Below are 22,199 nucleotides of genomic sequence, written 5' to 3'. Positions count from 1 at the left end.
GGGAGGTGTGGGGGGGGGGGTGTCGGGTGCATACGTAGAAAGGAGAAGAGGAGAAGGAGGAGGTGGGGTGACTGTGGTTGGTTGGATGTTGTCATGTATGAGCAGCCTGAGGATGCACAATAGCGGGTCGAGATCACCAAGCCGAATTGCGGATTAGAGGAGGAGGAGGAGGAGGGGGGAGGAAGGCTCTTTTATCCCACCACCAAAAAAAAAAAAAAAAAAACGAGGGGGAGGAAGGAAGGAAGGAAGGAGACAGCCCGGGACCGGAGGACACCGATGCTGTTGTTTTTGTTGTGGCGGCGACGATGCGGCCCCACTGCTGGGTGATGGTGGCTGTGGCGGGGGTCATGTCGTACATCAGCCCGGAGAGAGCGCTCGGAGCCCCGCAGAGGGAAGGTGAGTCGAGCCGGTGGAGGGACGGAGGATGGAGGGGCTTGAATTGTATAGCTGTCAGTGAGGCTTGGGAATGGGGGGAGGTGGGGGGCCGGGGGGGGGGGGGGGGTCTTTATTATGCTTTATTGTCAGCGTGGCCGTGAGATAATGCCAATGTTGATTGCAGCAGGAGAATGGTGCATGCATGCAGTGATGCAAATAAAACTGATTCATGGGGGGGAGGTTTCAATGTTGGGCCTCACATCGATGGCATTAAAAAAAAAAAAAAAAAAAAAAAGACGCTCGCATTATTCAGCGTTTGAAGCAATGTTGGATGCCTTCTATTTTTATGAATTCATAACCACCCCCCCCCACCCCCCACCCACACGCCCCTTCTAGATTTGACAGAGTTGTGCAATCTGTGCATGTCTTTGTGTTGTTTTGATAAGACACTGCTGGGGCCTGATGGAAAAGGCCCTGTTAGGTTAGGTTCCTTTTCGTATGCACTGTCTATCTGTGTAACATAAAAGAATAGAACATATGTAGACTCAGAACTATTGTTTCTGATGCTTGTGTACATCCTGTACCGGGTTGGGGGGGCGGGGGGTGTGGGTTAGTGAAAATCATGCTAAGATAGACTATTATTTACCTTGATGCGAAGAAATAATCCATGATTTATTTCCAGTGCGACTTCCTTCCAACTCAGCAGGTTGTCATCATCCACTTCCATTGAAAAGTGTCAACCGTGCATGGAAAGCACACGCAACAAGCGTCACTTGACGTGTCACGTTTAGCTCAGCAGCCTTACTCTGACACTATTTCGGGGGGGTCATGCATTTTTAAATGTACTCTGAAATTTATGCATGCAGTGTTGACAGTGAGACGACCTTGCCAGTGACCGTATTCATAAAAATGTACCACAGTGGTGCTGTCGATTAAGAAAACATAAAGTAACAAGATAAGTTAGTAGAATGTTAATAATTAAGCAGTTTTGTGCATCATGGTTTCGCGCTTTATTTTAATGGCCATTGTGCTGCTCCATCTGCTGTGTATGCCTCTGCCACCAGGGGGCAATAAATACATATTTACACGAAGAAAATACAGTACCGGTATCTGCAGAAGTGGTCAGTAAGCTGCAGTTGTTAGTCGGATAGACGGTTACATTTATTCAGTCGAGTGCTCCAACTTGTGGACCTGCTTGCGTTCCCTGGATCCACTAGTCCATTATTGAGCCTTTATGACCTTTAAGGGCTACCAGGTCTTTCTTCTGAAAGTGAGGCATTGGAATGTCATTTGAGCATGTATTCCATATTCCTGGGATCCAGCCTAAGGTCTAGAACTAGTACATTCCTTTTCCTCACTAGTAAGACAATTCAGCACACTAGAATGACTTTCTTCCTATGAGTGATTTTTTTTCCCATTTCTTTATGACATTAATGCACTGCACACTTGTAGCACAGCGTATGTTCTTATTGAGATTAGTAGTTGGCAACTGTGGGCTAGTGTCTATAAAACTTTATACTGTCATTAGCCGCATGCAGTTTTCCACTTTTGCACCGTTTTACCTCACTAGTAACATGTAGTTGTCCAACTACTAGTATGCCAAAGTCGTCCTACTAGAGAGAACAAAGAGCATAGTAGTAGCCTACGTGGAGTCTAAGTTGGATGTCAAGGGTATCGAATAAATAATTTATTCGATAAGGACTCTACTAGTGCGTGACATGTGCCGAATAGTTTAGTTGCGTGAGTGCAGCCAAGTAGTTTACTAGTAAGGTTCATTTGCATACTGGTGGAAAAAGCTGTACTACTAGGCAAAGAAACGGTATGCTAGTGGAAAACTATGTACTATTAGTACTACTATTGACATTATAAAATTGTACTAGCTAACATCTTTTAAGTCATGTGGAAATCATCGAATGAGAATGTTGAGTTGCGTGGCTGTTCACTGACTAAAGCGTTAGTTAGCCGCTCTGCGTATTGAATGACCGTGTCAGTCAAGGCATTCGGCAGGTCGTCTATGAATGTGCCTGTTGTGTACTTTGTTACCCTTTGTTCGATAAAGCGACTGAAAGTGGGCCAGTGGCTGTGTCCACTTGTGGAGGGCTTACAGTTCGTCCTAGCTAGCAGTGGTAGGCTATATTGAATTAGCTAACGATTGTTTACTTGACTGTAGACATGCATCAGTGTAACTTAAGCCACTTGTACTTTGTGATAGGCACATTTTACTTTAGCTTCTTTTCTTAAGTGTGATATGGTCCCAAGCTTTGAACATTCTCTGTCTTCTCGTGCTTATTGCTACCTGAGTATGCATTAACAGTCCATGTGGAAAAAAAGTGTAGATTTGTCCATAGGTGTGATCGTGTGAGTGTCAGTTAGCTTGTTTATATGTTCCCTATGATTGACTGTTGACCAGCAACCAATGAGGACAAGTGCTATAGGAAATGGATGGAAGGACTAACAACATTTATCGGTTTAAAAAAACAAAACAAAACATTTTTTGTTGTTTTGTATACATATCCTATCCAAAATTAAATGGGTATTTTTCAACTACACTGAATACAGGGGGTCCTTGGTGGTACCAACATATCGTTAGCGTACTAGCATAATGACCAAAGTCATTTTTGAATAATTTCTGGAAAACAGACAACGAAAACCAAGAGGAATTCGGTTTTCTCGATTCAACATCTTCAGACTTTTATTCATATTATGGCAGCAGGTTAAAAAGGACAGTTATGATATTCGGCTAACAACATGACATTTAGAGGTCACAAATAGTGCACAATGAGCAAGTTTGCCCGCAGCCTAAGAATACATGAAGACAGCTACCTTTTAATACCACTTCTATTGCACTATGCAATTGTAGAAAGTACTAGAAACCACCAATACCATACAAAACGCATTGTAACAACAGACACCTGCAGTTCACAAACAATATTTATCTTTTTTCAGAAACGTGTCATAAACATTTAAACATTGTTTGCAGAACGCTACAGGCATATTTTGCTAGGTCTGCTCAACCAACCAATCAGACGATAGAAAAATGCAAATTTGAAATGTGATTGGTTAAAGAAACATTCCAGTTGATTCTGATTCTGGAGGCCCTGGGCAGATTAGATTGACATGGCAACACGAAGAGGCTGAAATCTGATTGGACAAATAAGAATAATAATCATCTATATCCCAGAGGTATTATATTGTCATAATGATTTTAATACTGCTCTCGACTCTGACTTCTGCACAAATCCGATTGCCGTAGTTCAGTGATGGAATGTGGTCGTAAACTGATGACCCCGTGTATGCTTTTACGATCACGACCTACAGATGTCACCTTGAGGGTGTTTAACCAGCCTGCCCCCCCGCCCCTTTTCTTTTCTACAGATGGGTCACTCCCCACAAACGACCACTTTGAGGTACAAATGTCCACATGTCCCGCCCCCTCCCTTTTTTTCTCTCTCACCTGACTAGTAAAACCTTTATTACGTCATTTCTTTTATTCCGGTTTCCAACCCAACCCCAATTAGCAACACCAGCCCCCCCCCTCCTTCCTCCTTCCTTTGCTTCTTAACTGTGAGTGGAATGCTGACACTTCCCTCTCCTCGTGCTTCTTGTCCTTAAACTGGAATGAGCAGCTGCTACTTTCAAACTTCAATTCTTGATTCCAGTTTTTTTTTTTGTTTTTCCAACCTTGGACTTTCCTGCTTCCCACCTGAGTTAAAAAAAAAAAAAAAAAAAAAAAAAAAGAATCCCCCTGATGCAAGCTGTCCATTGGGGTTGACCTCAACCTGCCGCTATAGGACAACGCTCCAATGGCTAATTCCCCCTCCAAGACAAAAGAGCCGTATAATACGATTTCACACCTTTATGACTCCGCCAAGTCTTGTTTCTTCAACCCTCCTTAAAAAAAAAAAAATGCATAAATGAAGAAGTAGCTAGAACTAAACGCCTTTTTGCTTGGTGTGTGCTCCTTTCAGTTTCTCAGAGCAGGACGGCCTCGTTGTCTCCTCCGCCTTACGTGGTCATCCTCATCTCGTGCTCGGGGCTCGTCTCCTTTGTTCTGCTGCTCCTCACCTGTCTGTGCTGCAAGAGGGGAGGAGTGGGATTCAATGTAAGGCCGCCTCATTTACTTTCTGTTACTTTTACTTCATTTGCTTTACATGCACCGTTGAGTAGACCTCACGGGTTTCAAGGACGGGATATATTAAGAGTCTATTGGGCAATAAATCGTCATTTACTAGATCAAGAGGACTAAAATTACAATATTTTTCATCATAATCAAAATGCTATGAATAATAATAATCATTACTGTTATTGTTATTTTAATTTCCTTGCTTAAATGAAATAATTATTATTAATATTGACAATAATGATACTCCCTAAATAATGAAAACCTATTCACAATTCACAACAAAAATGAACCAATTGAAGTGTATAATTTGGGGAATTAATGAAAACACAAATATTAATAAATGATTAATACATTATAATATTGTAAAAATATGAGCATTCATTTGAATGAAAATTAATAGGAATTTTTATTTTGAACATTTATAATACATATATAGTACGGTACATAGAATACATTTTGTATATACTGTGATAATAATAATAATGATAATAATAATAATAATAATAATATATTAGAAGGTATCAGATTTATATGACGCTTTTCTGAACTCACTCAAAGCACTTCACAAGGGGCTGACAACCATTCCAGGTGGCACCCCGCCTCTTGCCCAAAATCGGCTGGGATTGGTTCCAGCAGAAAATGGACGGATGGATAAATTAAAATGTACACTACACAAAACGCGTGTATAGCAATGTCCAGTATACTGGATGTGTATGTATATACTGTATATTATATACACAAAATGGTGCTGTTGTATTTGAATTGCAAATTATTCAATTATTTATACATCATTTCAATTATTCATTTATATATCATTATTATTATCATGTATTCTTACGAATAACTCACAGTCTTTCAGTCGACTGCTGAACGATTTGGTGTCCCTTCCGACGTCACTGCAGGAAAAAATTCATTTTCACAGCGTAGCTCTTTTTCTCCCTTGTAGGAATTTGACAATGCGGACGGCGAAGAGTGCTCGGGGGGGTCGAGCCCCATCCAGGAGGACAGCCTGTCGTCGTGCCCCTCGCTCCCGGAGGTCTACACTTTGCCCGTCAGGGAGAGGCCCAACTGTGCCGCCCTGCACGATGGAGGTAACCGGAAAAGAAGAGTCGTTCTTTTTTTAAGAGTTTTTTTTAGTGTGTGTGTTTTGGTGTTTGAGAGGTATGTTGAGTGTTAAATAAACCTCCATGGCTCCTCCCCATCACCCATTTTTTTTTTGCTTTACATATTGAATAAAAAGTGAAGAAAAATTGCGAGTATGCATGGGGCTAATATATACGGCACCCTCTAGTTTGGGCTTAAAGCCTTTCCAGGTGTGCTTTCCGAGGCTTCAGCACACTCTTACGTCTGTGTGAGTTCTCATGCCGTAAAGATCATTTCTGCCTTGTTCTTTGCCAGACTCCAAGTCTCAGTGCTTCAAAAGGCACACTTTGAACTACCTGCAGGAGATAGGAAACGGCTGGTTCGGAAAAGTACGACGTCGGCCTTTCAATTATCTTGCGCTCGTCGCTATTGTCAATCAAATGACAAACTGGCCGCGGGCTGGTTGTGTGGCAGGTGATCCTGGCCGAGGTGCTGTGCGACTGCAGCTCCTCGCAAGTGGTGGTGAAGGAGTTACGCGTCAGCGCCAGCCCGCTGGAGCAGAGGAAGTTCTTGGCTGAGTCGGAGCCGTACAGGTGAGCCTCTCCGCTCGCTACTGTTGCGTGTTGATACTTAGAAAATACGCTAGTATGTTTAGAAGTTTAAAAGCAGCATTCATATCCAAAATATATATTCTCGTGGTGCATCCACCAGGGAGCTGGACCGCAGTAAGCGTTTGCAATTTGTCCAATGAGAGGAAAGTGGGATTTTAAGGACGTTAGGTCCTTATAGACGAACCGGGCGGGAAAGTGCCTTTGCATTCCAGAAGTAAAACTTGTGTAGTACACAATTGAAGGTCCAAAACTGCTGGATTGAGAATATCAAGCAACAAACCCACAGAGAGACCTCATGTTGACATTTATGACAATTTGCGTGTTGTTCACCTTACTTACACCCTTCTATTTTTTTTCACTGCGTCCACGGCACTAAACTTTGCCTTTCATACTCTATTTTTGGACACCAATTTGACCTCTCATGCTACCGGAGTCTTTATTTATTTATTTATTATTATTATTATTTTTTTTATATACAAAGTCTGACTTGTGATCACATGCAGGAGTCTGAAACATCCCAACATCCTTCAGTGTTTGGGCCAGTGCAGCGAAAGCATCCCTTTCCTCCTGGTCATGGAATTCTGTCAGCTGGTAAGTCGGAAGCAGACATTTTGGTGTCGGCCATCAGTTTTGATTTGTGGCCAATGGCGGGCCGTGCATTTGGTATCTTGGCCTTAAGTGTGGACTTGGCCGACTTAATCCACCTCTTAAAAGCGCCAGTAGTAGCCATCAATACCGAACAAAAATGCAACACAGCGCCAAATGTGCAATGTGCATCATATAGCGTCGTTCAGAATCAATACATATAACATTACTAAAAACATTTAAAACAAATGTAAATAAAATATTTCGCACCGCTTCATAGTTACAGTTGGACATTTGTAAATCGGCCATTTTGCTGATTTTAAACAATTACAAACAGTTTTTGGGAGGGCGTCTATTATTTGGGGATTTATTTCACTATCCATACTCAATCATTCTTAATAATAATTCCATTAACAATTATTTATGATAACTGATTCATCATTTTAGATACATTCTTTAGATTTAAAATTGTCCAAGTAAATATCCTCTTATTTCTGTAGTCCTCCACTAAAGCAGACTTGTGTCAATCAACATTTTTTGCCTATTTTCCGACATGTTACAGACCAAACCAGTAACTGAATCATAAGGATTTTGTGCATTTTTCTGCAATGTCAATTTGATATAATGTCCCATTTTTTTAAATAAAGGCATGGAAATTAAAACATTATTTAAAACCCGATTCATCGATTAACCAATAAAACTATCGATGATCTAAAATAATTGTTAGTTGTGGCGCTAATTTTTGCTCTGACCAACCAATCAGAGGATGGAAAAACGCAAACATCTTCAAAGCCCTCTGGCTTTGGAATTTGAAGTGTGTGTAACGAAACCGCCCCGATGCTGTTGAAATGAGTCTATTGCTTCTACTGGCGGATGACATTGACATGGCAACACCGAGAGGCTGAAATCTGATTGGACAAAAAAATAATAATAATAATAATCAAAGTCCACATTTGTACCGTAAAACCGTTTTTTTTTTTTTTCTGTTTCAAACGTACATTAGTGCTTCTGATCGTGTTTAGGCCTTGCTGACCCTGACCATTCACAACTGCTTGTTACCATCAAATCATTCCATGATCTCTTCTGTGGGGCGTCCCTCTGCGCCCCTTCCCGATGTCCTTTCTTTGCAGCTATTTTTACTCCTTTTATATAATCCCCCGCTTTGTTTCTTGCCCTTCCTTGCAGCCCTAATGACTTTACACAAAGGCTGCCGGCTCATTATTAATTCCTGCGGCGCGCTGGAAAACACAAAAAAAACAACAACAAAAAAAACAGAGGGACATATTTAAAGCAGGAGTGGTGCCCCGTGTGCTTTTTTTAGTGCCTTCATCCTCTCACACACACTTTGTGTACTCGCAGGGTGACCTGAAGCGATACCTGCGAGCCCAGCGGAAGTCCGACGGGATGACGCCGGACCTTCCCACGCGGGACCTGTTGACTCTTCAGCGGATGGCCTTCGAGATCACGTCAGGCCTGCTGCACCTTCACGAGAACAACTACATCCACAGGTCGGACATTGCGCGCAATCGAATTGCCGCAGTTGTTGTTGTTGTTGTTGTTGTCCTTTCGGCTTATCCCCTTTATCACGGGGAATACCTTCCAGACCCACCCGCGGTGAAAGGATGCACTTTATTTGTATAATTTGACTGCTACGTAATTAAAACAGGCCTTTTGACGAATTCCTTCCAGCCTGTTCTCACTCTCTTGCTGTCCAGAAATGGGAGACTATTGTATAACATCACTTGAGGAAATGAAAAGGCCCTCATGCTTGCACAGATTTCTGAAAGAGACTGAATTGTTGTATATTAAAACCAGGGTTATAATAGTTTGGGGTTTTTCACTATAGTGAGTTTTCATTTTGTTTTGACTTTTGTTTTGTATTTGTTTTTTTTAACACCATTTTATTAGTTTTTATTTTTTCAAAAATGCTTTGTAGTTTACTTTTTATTCTTCTCCTGTACGGACGTACAGCAATTCCAAAATAAATACATTTAAAATAAATACCGAAAGCTCATGTATGATATTAATTGACAAAGATTTTTGCTATAAATGTAAGTAAGCAGTTAAATTTTTATTTGCCTTTTTTTAAAAAAAAAAAGCATTTTCGTTTTTATTTTATTACCGAAAATGTTTTTTTCAATTTTCGTTTGAGTTGTTTCGTTAGTTTTCGTTAACTATAATATCCTTGATTTGAACACCAAAATGTTCAACCAAAATATCTTATTTCATCTAACGGCATCTAAACTTCCTCTACCTTAACACTAAGACATAATGCGAGACAAACATTCATTGATGCAAACGTTCAAACAACCGCTACTTTAACACACATGGTGCAGCAACACAGACAAACTGAGTAAACAACCATACTCGCAGGCATTTATTGTCTGCTCCGTGGACATGACGACTGTTACCGTTGTCTACTGCGATACAATTTCCGAGATCTTTTCTGCCTCTTCCTCTTTCTGTTAAATCCTCTGCATCTATTGCGGATTTTCACCTATTGCAGGAGGGTCTGGAACGTATCCCTCAGGATAAATAGGGGTTCACTGTGTAGGCAAAATCTAAAGTTGTTCTATATGAGAAATGATGATTGCGTTGTCTGTAGTGATTTGGCTTTAAGGAACTGCCTGCTGACCTCCGACCTCACTGTGAGGATAGGCGACTACGGCCTCTCGCACAATCAATACAAGGTAAGCCCAATCGGTATTCTATTTCCCCATGACTCTTAATATGTGACTATTAGGATTAACTCATTCACTGCCAGACATTTTCAGACCCTCTTTTACCCTGAAAAAGAAAAAAAAACGGGATTGAATGGCTGGGCTATGAAAAGACAAATAAATCCGTTAACGGCAGCGAATGAGTTAATTAATCCTACACACTAAAAACTGAGGCACCCCTTTCCTAGAGGACACCAGAGGGCTTCGGGGAGACACTGCAGCTTGAAAAGAACAAGTAAAACTTTGGACGAGAAGCGACACGGTTGTTCTACTGGTGCTCCCTAGTCGTTCTACTATTGCACATCAAAGTGTTACCAGTGAGGCCTAAGAGTGTACTAGTACACGGAAGCTATAGCTGGATATCAAGAGTATCGGATAAAGGCTCAAACGATTGTGAAAAGTCCGGAACGTCAATGTACCTTCATGTATGTGTGCAGGAGGACTATTACCTAACTCCTGACAAGCTTTGGATTCCTCTACGATGGATCGCTCCAGAACTGCTGGAAGAGTACAGAGGCTCCCTAATTGTCACTGACCAAACTAAGACCAGCAATGTGTGGTAAGTTCTGTTTGAAAAAAAATACACATACACAACAAATCCTCAAAACTCTGATATAATAGTAACACTGGCAACATACAATTGGATAGTGTAACATTCTATACACACAATATATACATACTTTTGAATTTTCACTTTCCATATATTCATATTTCATATTGTACTGCGGTTTGTGGTGGTGTAAAACGAAAGGGTTTCAATAATATGTTGGTTAACTTATTTATTTAAGTTAAGTCCCAGGTTTGAATCTCATATTAACCGCAGACTTTAAATTGTCTTTTCGGATCTAACTGTATTGGGTCTCGGTCGAGTGTATTCTAATGTCACCTATGTTGTTACTAGATTTTGCGTTCTTAGGCTTCTCACATAATAAGCGTAGCGTTCAAAAAGTCATACTCTTGCCGTGACTAATTTCCTCTCCTCAATGTCCTACTTGCAGGTCCCTGGGGGTGGTCATATGGGAGCTATTTGAGTTTGGCTCTCAGCCTCACAGGCACTTGAGCGACGAGGAGGTTCTGACGTTTGTCATCAGGGAGCGACAGATCACGCTGGCCCAGCCCAGGCTGAAACTCTCCCATGCAGATTACTGGTCAGTGAGCCCGTTCACAACACGCTCGTGTCGTGGACTGAAACTTTTTTGGGTTTTTCAAAATTCAAACTTGATTGAGTCATTTCCTCTCCTCTCTTAAGGTATGAGATCATGCAGTCTTGCTGGCTACCTCCATCCCAGCGACCATCGGTGGCCGAGGTATTCCTTCTCCTCTCCTCCCTTCTGGCTGCCGATCGAGGACCGGCGAGGGGGTACGTCGGCGACGAGGACGAGGAGGAAGAGGCGTACGATGATGGGAGAAGAAGGAGAGGCGAGAGTGAGGAGTCGTTTGAAAGACGCTGGGACTTGCTCCGCCCGCCGGCCTTCCAGGCGGTGGCGCACGAGCGGCGGCGGGAGCGCGAGTGTGGCCGGGAAGACCGCCACAGTTCCTATCCCCTGCTGGACCCTGTGGGAAACCGCGGCACGCATCCCTCATCTGAATTGGACGACATCCTGACCGTGACAGAAACCAGCAAAGGGTTGAACTTTGAGTACTTTTGGGAGAAGGCCCACGCCAGACGGGGCTACAAACCTCTCCCTCCCGCACAACCTATTCCGGCTGTGAACAACAACAACCACAGGCAGTCCTTGGACACCCCCACTGTGGTCCCGGTGATCAGCGCACGCAGCCCTTCCCTCGCCAGCGAATACTACATCCGACTGGAGGAGCACACGCCGCAGGACAAATCGCCGACCCTTAAAGGGAAGAGCCAGTCGTCTTGTAGGTCCGACTCCGTTTGTCCTGGAGACATGGAGCTCGTTGAAATCCGCAGTGGTATGCTGGGAAAAGAGCGAGTGCCCTATTGTTCCTCTGACAAGTGTGCCGTTGGAAAAGGCACCCAGACCGTGCGATCGAGTGAGGTGAAACTCCAGGTACCCAACACGGGCGTGGCTGAGTTCAGAGACACTTCGAGCAGAGTGACCGACTTCTCGGTGATCAATTTAGGAGAGGATGAAGAAGAAGATAAGCCTCCTGACAAAAAACCTTCCTCAAGTTCTCAAGCGCCAATCCTTCCTCCGAAACCTCGCTCACTGTCTTTTTCATCAGCCAACCACCTTCACTCGCGTCCCCTCCCCGCACCTCCACTTGGATACAGAGGACTTCCTCATTACAACATGAGTGGCAAAATTGAGACCGACCCCCTTCAGATGAACAGCTGCCCACCTTCTAGCTTCGGTCACCTAGGGCTCCATCGAGCTCGACAGACTTTGCCGCCATCTCCGTCGCTCTCGCCCTCCCTCCCGCCATCCAGTCATCCCATTTACCCCCCAACTCAAATGTGTCCGCCGCCTCTCCCACCTCACTCAAAACAAAGAACCTGCCCGAGCTACAGCACTGACTCTTATTCTCGATACATTAATAGATCTACGAGAGACCCGCTATCCTGTGACCTTGCCAATAGAGGCACCAGACACACAACATCAACGCACAACTCCAAGAAGGGCGCTCACTCCCGCGTGAAAGACTTTGAATCACCCATTCGCAGAGAAAACCCCTTGCGCCCGATTTATCGCAATATACCTCGCCCTCGGCCCGGGACTGACGGGCAGTCCTCATCCAGTCCCACTTACTCAGATGAGGATGATTCACCCTTCATGTCTCCTGAGAAACCAAGCAGCGCCACCTCTGTCACTCATTCAAGCCTGTCCGAGGACGCAGAGCCAGCCTCCGGCGGGATCCTTTCCAGGGGAATGAAGAGGACCCAGTCACGCCTCGACACCATCTTGCCTGCAATTTGGAAGGAAGATGCAGAACTTCAGGCGGAACGTATGGCCGCGGCCAAGAAATCCCCCATGCACCTGTTTCTGACCGAGCTGTCTACTGCGACAGAGCCGAGTGAGTGCAAGTCCGACAGTTCGTGGGAGGCTGCGCGGAAGGAGAGGAGAGATGCAGAGAGATCAACAAATTTTGTGTTGTCTAACAAAGGGATGCGCCGTTCCCAGTCTCTGATTACAGAGCTGGGCTCAGCAGGACAGTCGTGGGCGTCAGAGAAACACAACAGCGGCACGGGAGCGGAGAAGAAATATACAACATCTCATGAATCCTTCCAGGGAGATCTTTTTCTGACGGAGATTGATACAGACACAGATCTAAATGGAGGCTCAGCAAATGATTCGGTAAAATACCTCTACCCGGCCGGATCTCAGTCGCGGCCGTATGTCGGTGCTCCGGGCCTCCCCGCATCCGCTGAAGCTGACGACGCCTATTCAAAAGGCATAAGAAGGTCACGCTCCCTCCTCTCCGAGATCATCAGCGGGAAAGCAGAGTGTCAACCGCAGCAGACTGAGAAGGCGCCACAGAGAGCAGAAATGACCAGGGAGGAATTCCTTAAGGAGATCCAGTCGGCGGAGACATTTCTGACTGAAATCATATCGAGGCAAAACACAGCTCCAACCAGGAAAGAGGCAGATTCCTCTCCCACCCCTCTCTCGCCTGAGTACGAGTCTATATGTATTGACCCAAATTCAGCTCAGACCATCCGCTTTCAATCAGACAGCTCCACACGCTCATCTAACAGAGGAAAAGATGAAACACAAACGGAGGCCATCTATGCCCAGGTCACTAAGAGGGCTAAGAAGACTGAGAGTTTCAAAGTTTCCACCAGACCTGAGATCCCGATCCTTCATATAGGCTCGACCATGAAATCGGAGAACCAAGGAAGCAATGCAGATCACTGCCAGTCTGGTGACTATATCTTTTCAGAAATCATGCCCAAAAATGGCCTACTGCACAACCAAACACTTGATTGTCAGAAAGAGGAAGAGAGTTCAGATGGACCTGCCTTACCAGCGAGAGGAGAGGAACAAGCCACAGATCCTTCAGAGCTTTCACCAAACGTTTGCAACAAAGATGTTGAAGACACCATCACCGTGAGATCGCTCATTACAGATAATAGTCCGAAAGCTTCTCTCTTTGAGAATGGCGAGTTGCTGAGGGACGACCCGTGGGCCAGCAGTCCGAAGGGAGGAGATCAAATCACAGTGTGCAATCTTGACGGCGACAAAGGCAACACCGATAAGGTGTCTGCATCAGCCGATTTGGATCACTCAAGAGATTGCGGTGGCCTGAGCGCAAAGCCAGACAATAAGCATTCACGACAGCACAATGACAGTGTTCAAGAAAAACATGTCGCTGAAAAAGCTGCCACGCCAACCACTCCAGACTGGGATGCGTCTGATGACGCCTCCCTGGTCACCCCCACTGACTCTGCCCTGTCACCTCTGACATCCAGCTCGGCAGACTGCCTCACTCCTAGCGACTCCTGGATGGGAGTGGGAGGTGGCGGGTGGCGGGCCCTGGGCAACGAAACGCCCCATCGGGACTCGGCCTACTTCTCAGACAGTGATTGGGAAGGGGATGGGATGAGCAGGAGGAGCAGCGACGGACTTATCGGCTCCAGGCCAAGCAGCGGTAGAGGGGGCGAGAGGGGAACACTCACTGGGATCGAGGAAAAAACTGAAACTGAAGAAGAGGGCGAGGCGGAACACAAGCACCCTTCAAGAAACAGCATACAGATATCTGGGATTACATCTTGTCAGAATACACCTGAAAATGACTTCTCTCATTCCGCCAATGCCGCAGATGTTCCAATCAAAGGGTTTGAGCCAGGGCAGCGAGATGATTCTGGCATTTTCTTGAACGGTCAGAAATCCTCCCAACTGATTGATGATCCCCCAACCCAAGACTGTGTTGACTTTATTGATAAGTTGTTCTCCAAATTGGAAGATGTGCCACTTAAGAGCTTTACAAAACACCACAAATACACTGACGGAGTCATCTCTCATGTAGCAGACTGCAAATCTGAAGAGAAAGATTTGAATCTACATGCCAATAGAGCGAAAGACGACACAATAATAGAAAACAATGTCACTTCTTTAAGTGTCCATCACTGCGGAAATACCACGGTAGAATCTCTCATTGACAACACAGAGTCCAAACTGTCTTACCTGTGCGACGGTTCTACGAAGTGCCCCAGACTTAACGAAGAAACCCCGTCATTAGTGGAGTCGGACGTTGGGAAAACGACAGAGGATAAAGTGACCGGTCTCGCTGTTGCCTCTTGGAGAGAGGAAAGCGTTGAAAACCCCAAGATAAGTACCAAGATACCTGACCTCGAGTTGCATCATGCAGACCACCACCAGCTGGGCTTGAGAGACCTGCACTGCTCAGATGGCTGCGAGAATGAGACAGCAAATGTCAGGACGGAGACAGAGAAACAGCTGGCGGCTGCAGAGCGGAGTAACCTGGCGAAGGAGAGGTCACCCCTGAAAGAAGCAAAGCACGGGACTAACAATGTCGCTAATGACGGCGAGGAAGTGAAAGCGGAGGATGACAAAAGGAGAAATTGGATCGACTGCCAGCGTTATTCACAATCAGGCGAATCGCTTGTTTGGCCCGATGAAAACGACCAGTGGGCCTCTCCGGAAAAGAGGTGTTCAGATAATGAGCTGAGGTCCGAACTGTTCCCTGGCTTCCAGACTGAAGCGTGGGAGATGTCCGAGCGTCTTGTCGTGGGTCAGGAGTTTTGGGAAGCAGAAGAAAATGATGAACTTGCAGGAAGTGAACCCCACCCTGCTGTGCTGGTCAGCTATGAGGAATCGTGCAATGATGAAAGGCAGGGGTTAACCAAAAGTCTATCAGGGAAAGAAAATGTCAACCAAGATGCACAGCAAGAGGGGATTGACATTCTACAAGTTGAAAATCGGGAAAACCTTGTGGAAGTAGACAGATTTGATGCATTGGGGGAAACATCGGATGAAGTGGAGAATAAAGAAATGCCAGATCAAGAGAACGCTGAGAAAGGTGAGAAGCACAATTCTTTAAGCATGGACAAGATCGGCGATGGGCATCTTACAGGGCCAGAGGAGAATCAGAATTTTAACACTTGGCCTCAGCGTCAGCTCTGTGAGCTCCAGGAGGAGGAGCCGCCGCCACCACCACCGAGACAAAAAGTTGACAACAACGCTATTTTAGTGAACTGCTTCTCTCACACTTTGGAGAGTAAACGTGCCAAAATAACCATTTGCATCACTGAAGCCCCTCAGGAGAACTTCTCAGACCAGGAAAACCTGGACTCTGACTTGCATTATGAAGATGAAGGAGTAAGTTCATGTAATGCTAAGCACGCCACAGACGAAAGCGTAAGCACCGCAACGGTAGAGGAGGTTTTTGGAGGTGTGGCTGATGCACAGGTGGACAACTTCGGCTCAGTGGACTTCCCCAGTCCTCCTCAAAGCATAGACCTTGACATGCAGGATGATAAACTGGAGAGTTTAGATGACTCTTTTCCAAGTCCGCCACCGTCTGTTTCAGAGACTGAGGAATTTAGTAGTCCGGTGAATTTAGAAGACTTCAACACTGAAGCAGAATTTCCTGAATCCCGTTTCAGTAAGACACCTCTGCATGAACTAGCAACTATTCAGAATACGAGCACCGTGGCCAATCATAACCCCCCATCTGAGCATCTAACAGAAGACACTAAAAGGGACACCTCTGAGACTGAAGACCAGAATGATGCCAACCCGTCGCAAGCTCCTGTGACTAATCTGCCAGAATTATTGATTTCCGAATGGAAAGACATGGATGAAGAAGCCTTGGAGGATTTTGAGAAACTGGAACAATTGTGTTGCATATCTGCGGATGACGAGAGCACCTTGGGTGACATTTTCTTGGAAAACCTAGAGCTTTTGGAGTCCCTAAAGAAAACGCCCGATCAAAAAGGCACCACTTCTTGTCCTGGCGGTGAGGAGACAAGTGATTCTGCTGTCAAGGAGGGCGGGTTGGATGGCACTCCTGATGAATCCGATACACTGGTAGAATCCTCAGACACGGAGGACACGGAGGACGTGTTGAGGTCATCAGGGCAAACTCCAGACGCTAAGGATCAGAGTTCTCTTTCCAAGATGACCACAAAGAACGGTCTCATGATGCAGGTGAGAAAACGAAACGTTTCCGTGAAGGAGAAATCGTGTTCCTCTGTTACCTAGCTTCAATGGTTTCATTTCTTTTTCTGGTGTTGTTCTGTCACCTCAGGTGTGTGAGGAACGGCTGCAGTTCTCCCTGAGTGAAAATGTGAAAACAAACGTGCTTTGGGGAGCAACGGTTAAGGACACAGTCACACTTCGGCCCTGGGGGGAACAAACGTCCGAGAGCAAGGACGAGGCAATCGCTGCGCCAGAACAAAACCAGGACAAGAGGTGAAAAGAGGTTTTCATTTGCAAGCCTCTGCAAATGAATCATCAAAGACCATACCGCACTGTCAGATGAAAGTCTGTACTGAGACTGTCCAAAATGACTCCTTGTTGTTGTTTCAGCCAAACGGAGCAGGAAAGCTGCACTGAGCCCAACGTGGAGAGTGAGAAAACGGAAACGGAGCCGCTCACTGTGATTGAACAAGCACAGGTCACAACACTGCAGTCGTCTGCGAACCAGGCGATCAAAGGTTTGTGTTACAGTGGTCCCTACCGCCCACACCGGGTGCGGGTGGTTTGAAACCTATCCGCTGTGATAAATGGGGGTTCACTGTAGTTCTGTTCACTTGGTCCAGCTTCGACAACTTAAGCGTCTAGAAAATGAAACTACAAAAAGCAAAGTGACTTTTTCTTTTTTCTCTGGTAGCAAAAGTAGCTCGTCTGTCTTTGGCCCTCCCACCCCTCGCCCTGACTCTGCCCCTCAACCCCACCGGCAAAGGAGGATTTGGCGACGGGGCAATCGGCAGTCGGATCGGCAGACGGCGAGGCTTGCTTCCGGGAAGCGATCCCGAAGATGAGGAGGAAGACGAGGCGGAGGACGAAAGCTCCCGCAGGGTCATCGTTGTCACCGAGACGGATGTGGAGAAACGCGTTGGCCTGAGAAGCCTGCTCAAGTCGCCCAAGGAGCCGTTGGACAGAGAGCGGGACCGAGGGAAAAATGTCTCCTTTTTTGATGATGTCACCATTTATCTTTTTGATCAGGTACGTTATGTTGTATGTATCTGTTTTGTTCTTACCGTAGATGTTGACTTGCGCAATGAGATGTGCCTCTATTTCACTGCCACAGGAAACTCCAACCAATGCACTGAGCACTTCAGCGCCCACTAGTCCAGCTGCTGTGTCTGTCAAAAACACGTTACATGGTGAGCATGTCAATACGTTACATGGTGAGAATATCAATACTGGTTTTCACTGCTTATGATGGGCATCAATTTAAGTGACGTAAAAATCTGCAAACGTCATTCACGCCAACCTTTACACCAAGCAGTCAAGTTAATTTCATCTCACCGTGGTTTAGAATCCATCGACCAACATCCTACCTTACCGGACTATAGTACAAACAGCACTTATCTACCTACCAAGCATTTCTACCTACCCTTCGAGCTATCTTACCCACCTACCTAGCAGCCACCCGGCCTGCCTGCCTTACGTGTCAAATAACATCTGGATAACCAACAACCAACTTTTACTACTACCTACCATACCAATTTACAGGTCCTACCGACCCATCAACTTATTACCCACCTACATTTCCTAACCTTCAGATCGACTTAACCGACCTACTACCCGGTACCAACTCCCTGGCCAGCCTTCTTTACCTACCTGTCTTATCAACCTACCTACCTTACCTTCCTGCCTCCCTTACCTTCATACCTACCTTCCTACCATCTTAGCTCCCTTCTGACATCTTACATAAACCTTCAGCCACCATACTTAACCTGCCTACCTACCTTAACCACCCACTCATCTACTTTCAGCTAAAATTGGCATGCTGCACTTCTGGTTGGAAATAGGCTTTCGTCATCATGTTATGGTTAACAAAATCAGACCCGTCCCGACTCATTTCCACCCACATAAAAGGAAAATTCTCTGTTTAGCTAGACTCTTCTTGGACTTTTCTATAATTATCCGCCTCAACGTTGTGACGTGGAACTGGGCTGAAACGCAAAGGAAAACAGGGTTGTCCAAACTTTTTCCCCTTAGTGCCACACGGGGGCTGTAATAGTTTGGGATTTTTCATTTCAGTTAGTTTTTTAAATATTTTTTTTTTAAATTCATTTTCTCTTAATTAGGTTTTACAGCAGGTTTGTTAGTTTTTCTTACTTTGATTTTTTTTGAAAGTGCTTTGTTTTAGTTTAGTTTGTATTAGGCTTAGTATTAGTTTTACTTTTTTATGGGGAGTGTTTGATGGGAGGATTTTTTTTTTAAAGAAAACGGTCAGTCAGTATTGTGTAATAAAGTACAATAAACTACAATCCTCAAACGCCTTTTTGACATTTCTTCTGGTGTACGGGCATACAACAATTCCAAAATAAATACATCTAAAATGAACTCTTAAAGATCATGCATGGTATTAGTCAACAAATATGAAAACGAAGGACATTTTCTCTATAGTTAAAAGTTAGTTTCATAAACGTAAGACGAAAGCTAGTTTTTATTTTTCCAAGCATTTTTCCTTTTCATTTTCGTTTGTTTTTAACAAAATTGTTTTTTTCAATTTTAGTTTTAGTTTTTTTGTTTGTTTTTGTCAAATATAGTAACCTTGGCGCAACATTTAGAAACATAGAAGGAAGAGGTGAGTCCACTTACCTTGTGTTTCTGAAACACGCTCAAACCAATCCAATAATAACTGAAGGTCAACACAGGCAAAACAGGTAAATATATTAAAAGAAAAAAAATGTATAAATATAATGCTCAGTTTGGTGTTATTGGTGAAAAATCCAAAAGTTATTGGGTTACTGGGTAGCTGTGTATTTTGAGCAGATTGGGTTACTTTTACTCAAGTTTGGGCCAGACCCAACCAATTGGGTTGAAGATTGGATTTGGGCGGCCTGAAAAGCTGAGGTTTCATTTTTTTTCTACCTGCGTTCTCTTTTGAAAAAACGTTTTCTAGATTAAAAAAACACAAAAAAAACAACAACAATCCATTCATGCGGCGGACTGTGGATGGGCTAGCTCGCTTTAACCTAAGGTGCGAGAAAATTAAGTACCCCCCCCCCGGATCGACTCTGTATCAGTTTCATAGAAGCCTTTGCATAATTGATATACTGGTGTCTCTTTGACTCTCGACCAGGTTCCAGCAGCAGCAAAAGCAAAGATTCCAAGCGCAAAGAGGTCAGAGTCCCTGTGGGCGGGGCCAATGCGGTGACATCATCACGCTTCACCGTCAGCCCGGCCAAGGACCCTCACTTGGCGTGATGTCGCTTGAACCATTGGAACACTTTAGAGATGAACCCTCTGAGACTGAGCCGTGAATTGACCCCAGCAACCAGCCATTCACACAGAGGCTATTTTTCTACTGGATAGGCGAATGGAAGAGGACGACTCCTGTTTGCGATTGCTGGACACGATCCAGTTTTGACCAGCCACACTGTTTACAGAGTTTATTCAAGCATCTTTGGAAGGAGGAAGCAGTGAGGCGTTTTGACAGCTATGCAGTGGGAGTCTTGCTGTGTACCAGCTTCTCTTTCCTGCAGCGTTACTCTCCAAATGTGAGGGGAATACTGTTTTGTTTTTCTTGTTGTTTCGCTTTTTTCAGGATCGGGCCCCTCTTCGCGGACGCGTTTTCTTTGCAGTCGGTTTGAAACACCATTTGCTCAGCTCCTGTTCGAATACGTTGCCATTTGTACAAAGCACCATCATAGGAAAGGGAATACAATATCATTTTTCAAACGTTTACTTTTCGATGTATTCTTCCCAGACGGCGTGTAAAAATTCAAAACAACCAACAAGCGGTCTCTTGTTTTATTGCTATTTATTTTTCATGTTTGCAAAGCCAGTTGCCAAGCAATTCTTTCTGTGTTTATTTATTTATATTATTCATCTGATGCACTTAGCATATACTAACTTATAATTTGGGACAGAATGCTTCTAGGTAATACCTTCTGTAAGAGCTTCATAACAAATAAAGCAAAATATTTTCCCAGACGTCTTAATTGCGCCAAAAAAAGTATTTTGTATAATTTTACCTGTCAATATATTACAATCTGTATGATAGTTTGCTGTGTACTATTTAATTTCCCCCAATGTCTATGTATGTTTAGCGGTGTTGTCATTCTTTTCAAAACGGTCTGTAGCTTAGCATGAAAAAACTGAGAAAAGCTTTTCATCGGTAAGTAGCTTCATTTTTATTGTGTGTGCGTGTATATTATGAATTTTTTTTCTACAAATAACAGTCCATCATGCGGTCAAGGTTCAAATAGTTTGTTTAGTCTGTTTTAGTGTTTGTTTAAAACCTGTATTGTTTAAAGAAATTGATTTCAAGGAATAATGTAAAAACAATGGGGAAAAATAAAAACTACAAAATGTGGATTTCCATTCGAACGCTACATTTTACCTTTGATTGTATTCAAATCATTGCCTCTAATTTGTCTTGTACGTATACCGAATCTATATTAATTGAAATAATTTGAAGTATATATTTTATTGATCAGCAGCATGGTGAACAAATGTTTAGCATATGTGTCTCATAATTCAGTTTTTTGAGGTTCGAATCTCCTTCCTTCCTCCCACATTTCCAAAACATGCATGTTTGCTTCAATGAAGACTGAATTGTGGTGTAAATGTGAGTAAAATGTTTCTTTGTCTTTATCGGCCATGTGATTGGCTGGCGACCAGTCCAGGATGCCCCGCCTCCCACCAAAAGTCAGCTGAGATATACTCCAGCTCACCACAACCCTGATGAGGATGAGAAGTAGAAATGGATCGACAGATGGATGGGTTGTCTAGTGGCGTTCCAAATGGATCATTACTAGAAACCCTGACATTTGGATAACAATCGTCAATTTGGTGGATTAATGATGATTTGTACTTGTACTGTAACATCTGCCTCGCAGTTGTCTATGTGCCCTATGATTAGCTGCTGGCCAGCTAATACTTGGCGAATGCGCTAAGGAAAAGGGATGAATGGATTTTGCTCTACTTTTTACACGGTTTTAGTCGATTTTGCCTTTTTAGTTTATTCATTAATAATACCGCATTTTATTCACACTGTAATGTTGAGATTTCACAATCACAGGATCACCGCTAAGCAAACCTTTGTGCTCAAAGGCCACATTATTATTATTTTTTTTAAACCGACCAACAGGCTAGGTCATTCGTAGATGAGGTTAAATAAATGTGAATGTTCAATATGTTATATTGTTTACCCATCCATTTATCATTTTCCATATACCTCATTGAGGTGAGCTGGAGCTTAAACCAATTGACTTTTCTTTAACCCTGGACTGGTTGCCAATGAATCACAGGACACTTTTACATTTACACCTACAGTATGGACACTTTAGTATTCAATTAACCAAAGAAGCACGTTAAAATGTGGGAGGAAGCCAGTGTACCCAGAAAACACTGAGGCAACACGGGGAGAACAAGGAAACGCCACACAGGAAGGCCGGATCTGAGATTCAAACCCCACGCCTCAGAACCTTGTGGTGTACAGTGTACACACTGTACTATAAAGTATGACAAATATTTATTTGCCTCTATAATTATTTAAATTTGTCCCCTCCCCCAAAAAACGTTTTTTAATTTAAAAATGTATCATTCTTATTAACTTAATCAAATGAATTAATCAATTTTTGTA

General features: G+C 44.0%; 1 protein-coding gene across 1 annotated transcript; it reads left to right on the top strand.

The window, feature by feature from the left end:
- Positions 1-57: 57 nt before the first annotated feature.
- Positions 58-20,929, top strand: lmtk3 (lemur tyrosine kinase 3). The gene is made up of 16 exons (XM_086038153.1): positions 58-396; positions 4,344-4,477; positions 5,445-5,589; positions 5,897-5,970; positions 6,056-6,174; positions 6,696-6,783; positions 8,137-8,285; positions 9,383-9,467; positions 9,935-10,056; positions 10,496-10,645; positions 10,747-16,579; positions 16,680-16,843; positions 16,961-17,088; positions 17,265-17,599; positions 17,685-17,760; positions 19,692-20,929. The coding sequence occupies exons 1-16, from the start codon at positions 306-308 to the stop codon at positions 19,814-19,816; spliced, it is 7,818 nt and encodes a 2,605-aa protein (XP_085894279.1). The 5' UTR covers positions 58-305; the 3' UTR covers positions 19,817-20,929.
- Positions 20,930-22,199: the final 1,270 nt, after the last annotated feature.

This window comes from Filicampus tigris, chromosome 8 (genome assembly GCF_054856515.1).
Source record: "Filicampus tigris isolate MCC_2025a chromosome 8, RoL_Ftig_1.0, whole genome shotgun sequence".
Taxonomy (NCBI): Eukaryota; Metazoa; Chordata; class Actinopteri; order Syngnathiformes; family Syngnathidae; genus Filicampus; species Filicampus tigris.
This window is presented reverse-complemented; position numbering and strand designations above follow the sequence as displayed.

Bases quoted from the DNA above. Each gene is read 5' to 3' on its own strand.
- lmtk3 (XM_086038153.1), top strand. From the start codon at position 306: ATGCGGCCCCACTGCTGGGTGATGGTGGCTGTGGCGGGGGTCATGTCG. The intron at 6,175-6,695 runs GTGAGCCTCTCC...GATCACATGCAG, and splicing joins GCTGAGTCGGAGCCGTACAG to GAGTCTGAAACATCCCAACA. The intron at 8,286-9,382 runs GTCGGACATTGC...CGTTGTCTGTAG, and splicing joins GAGAACAACTACATCCACAG to TGATTTGGCTTTAAGGAACT.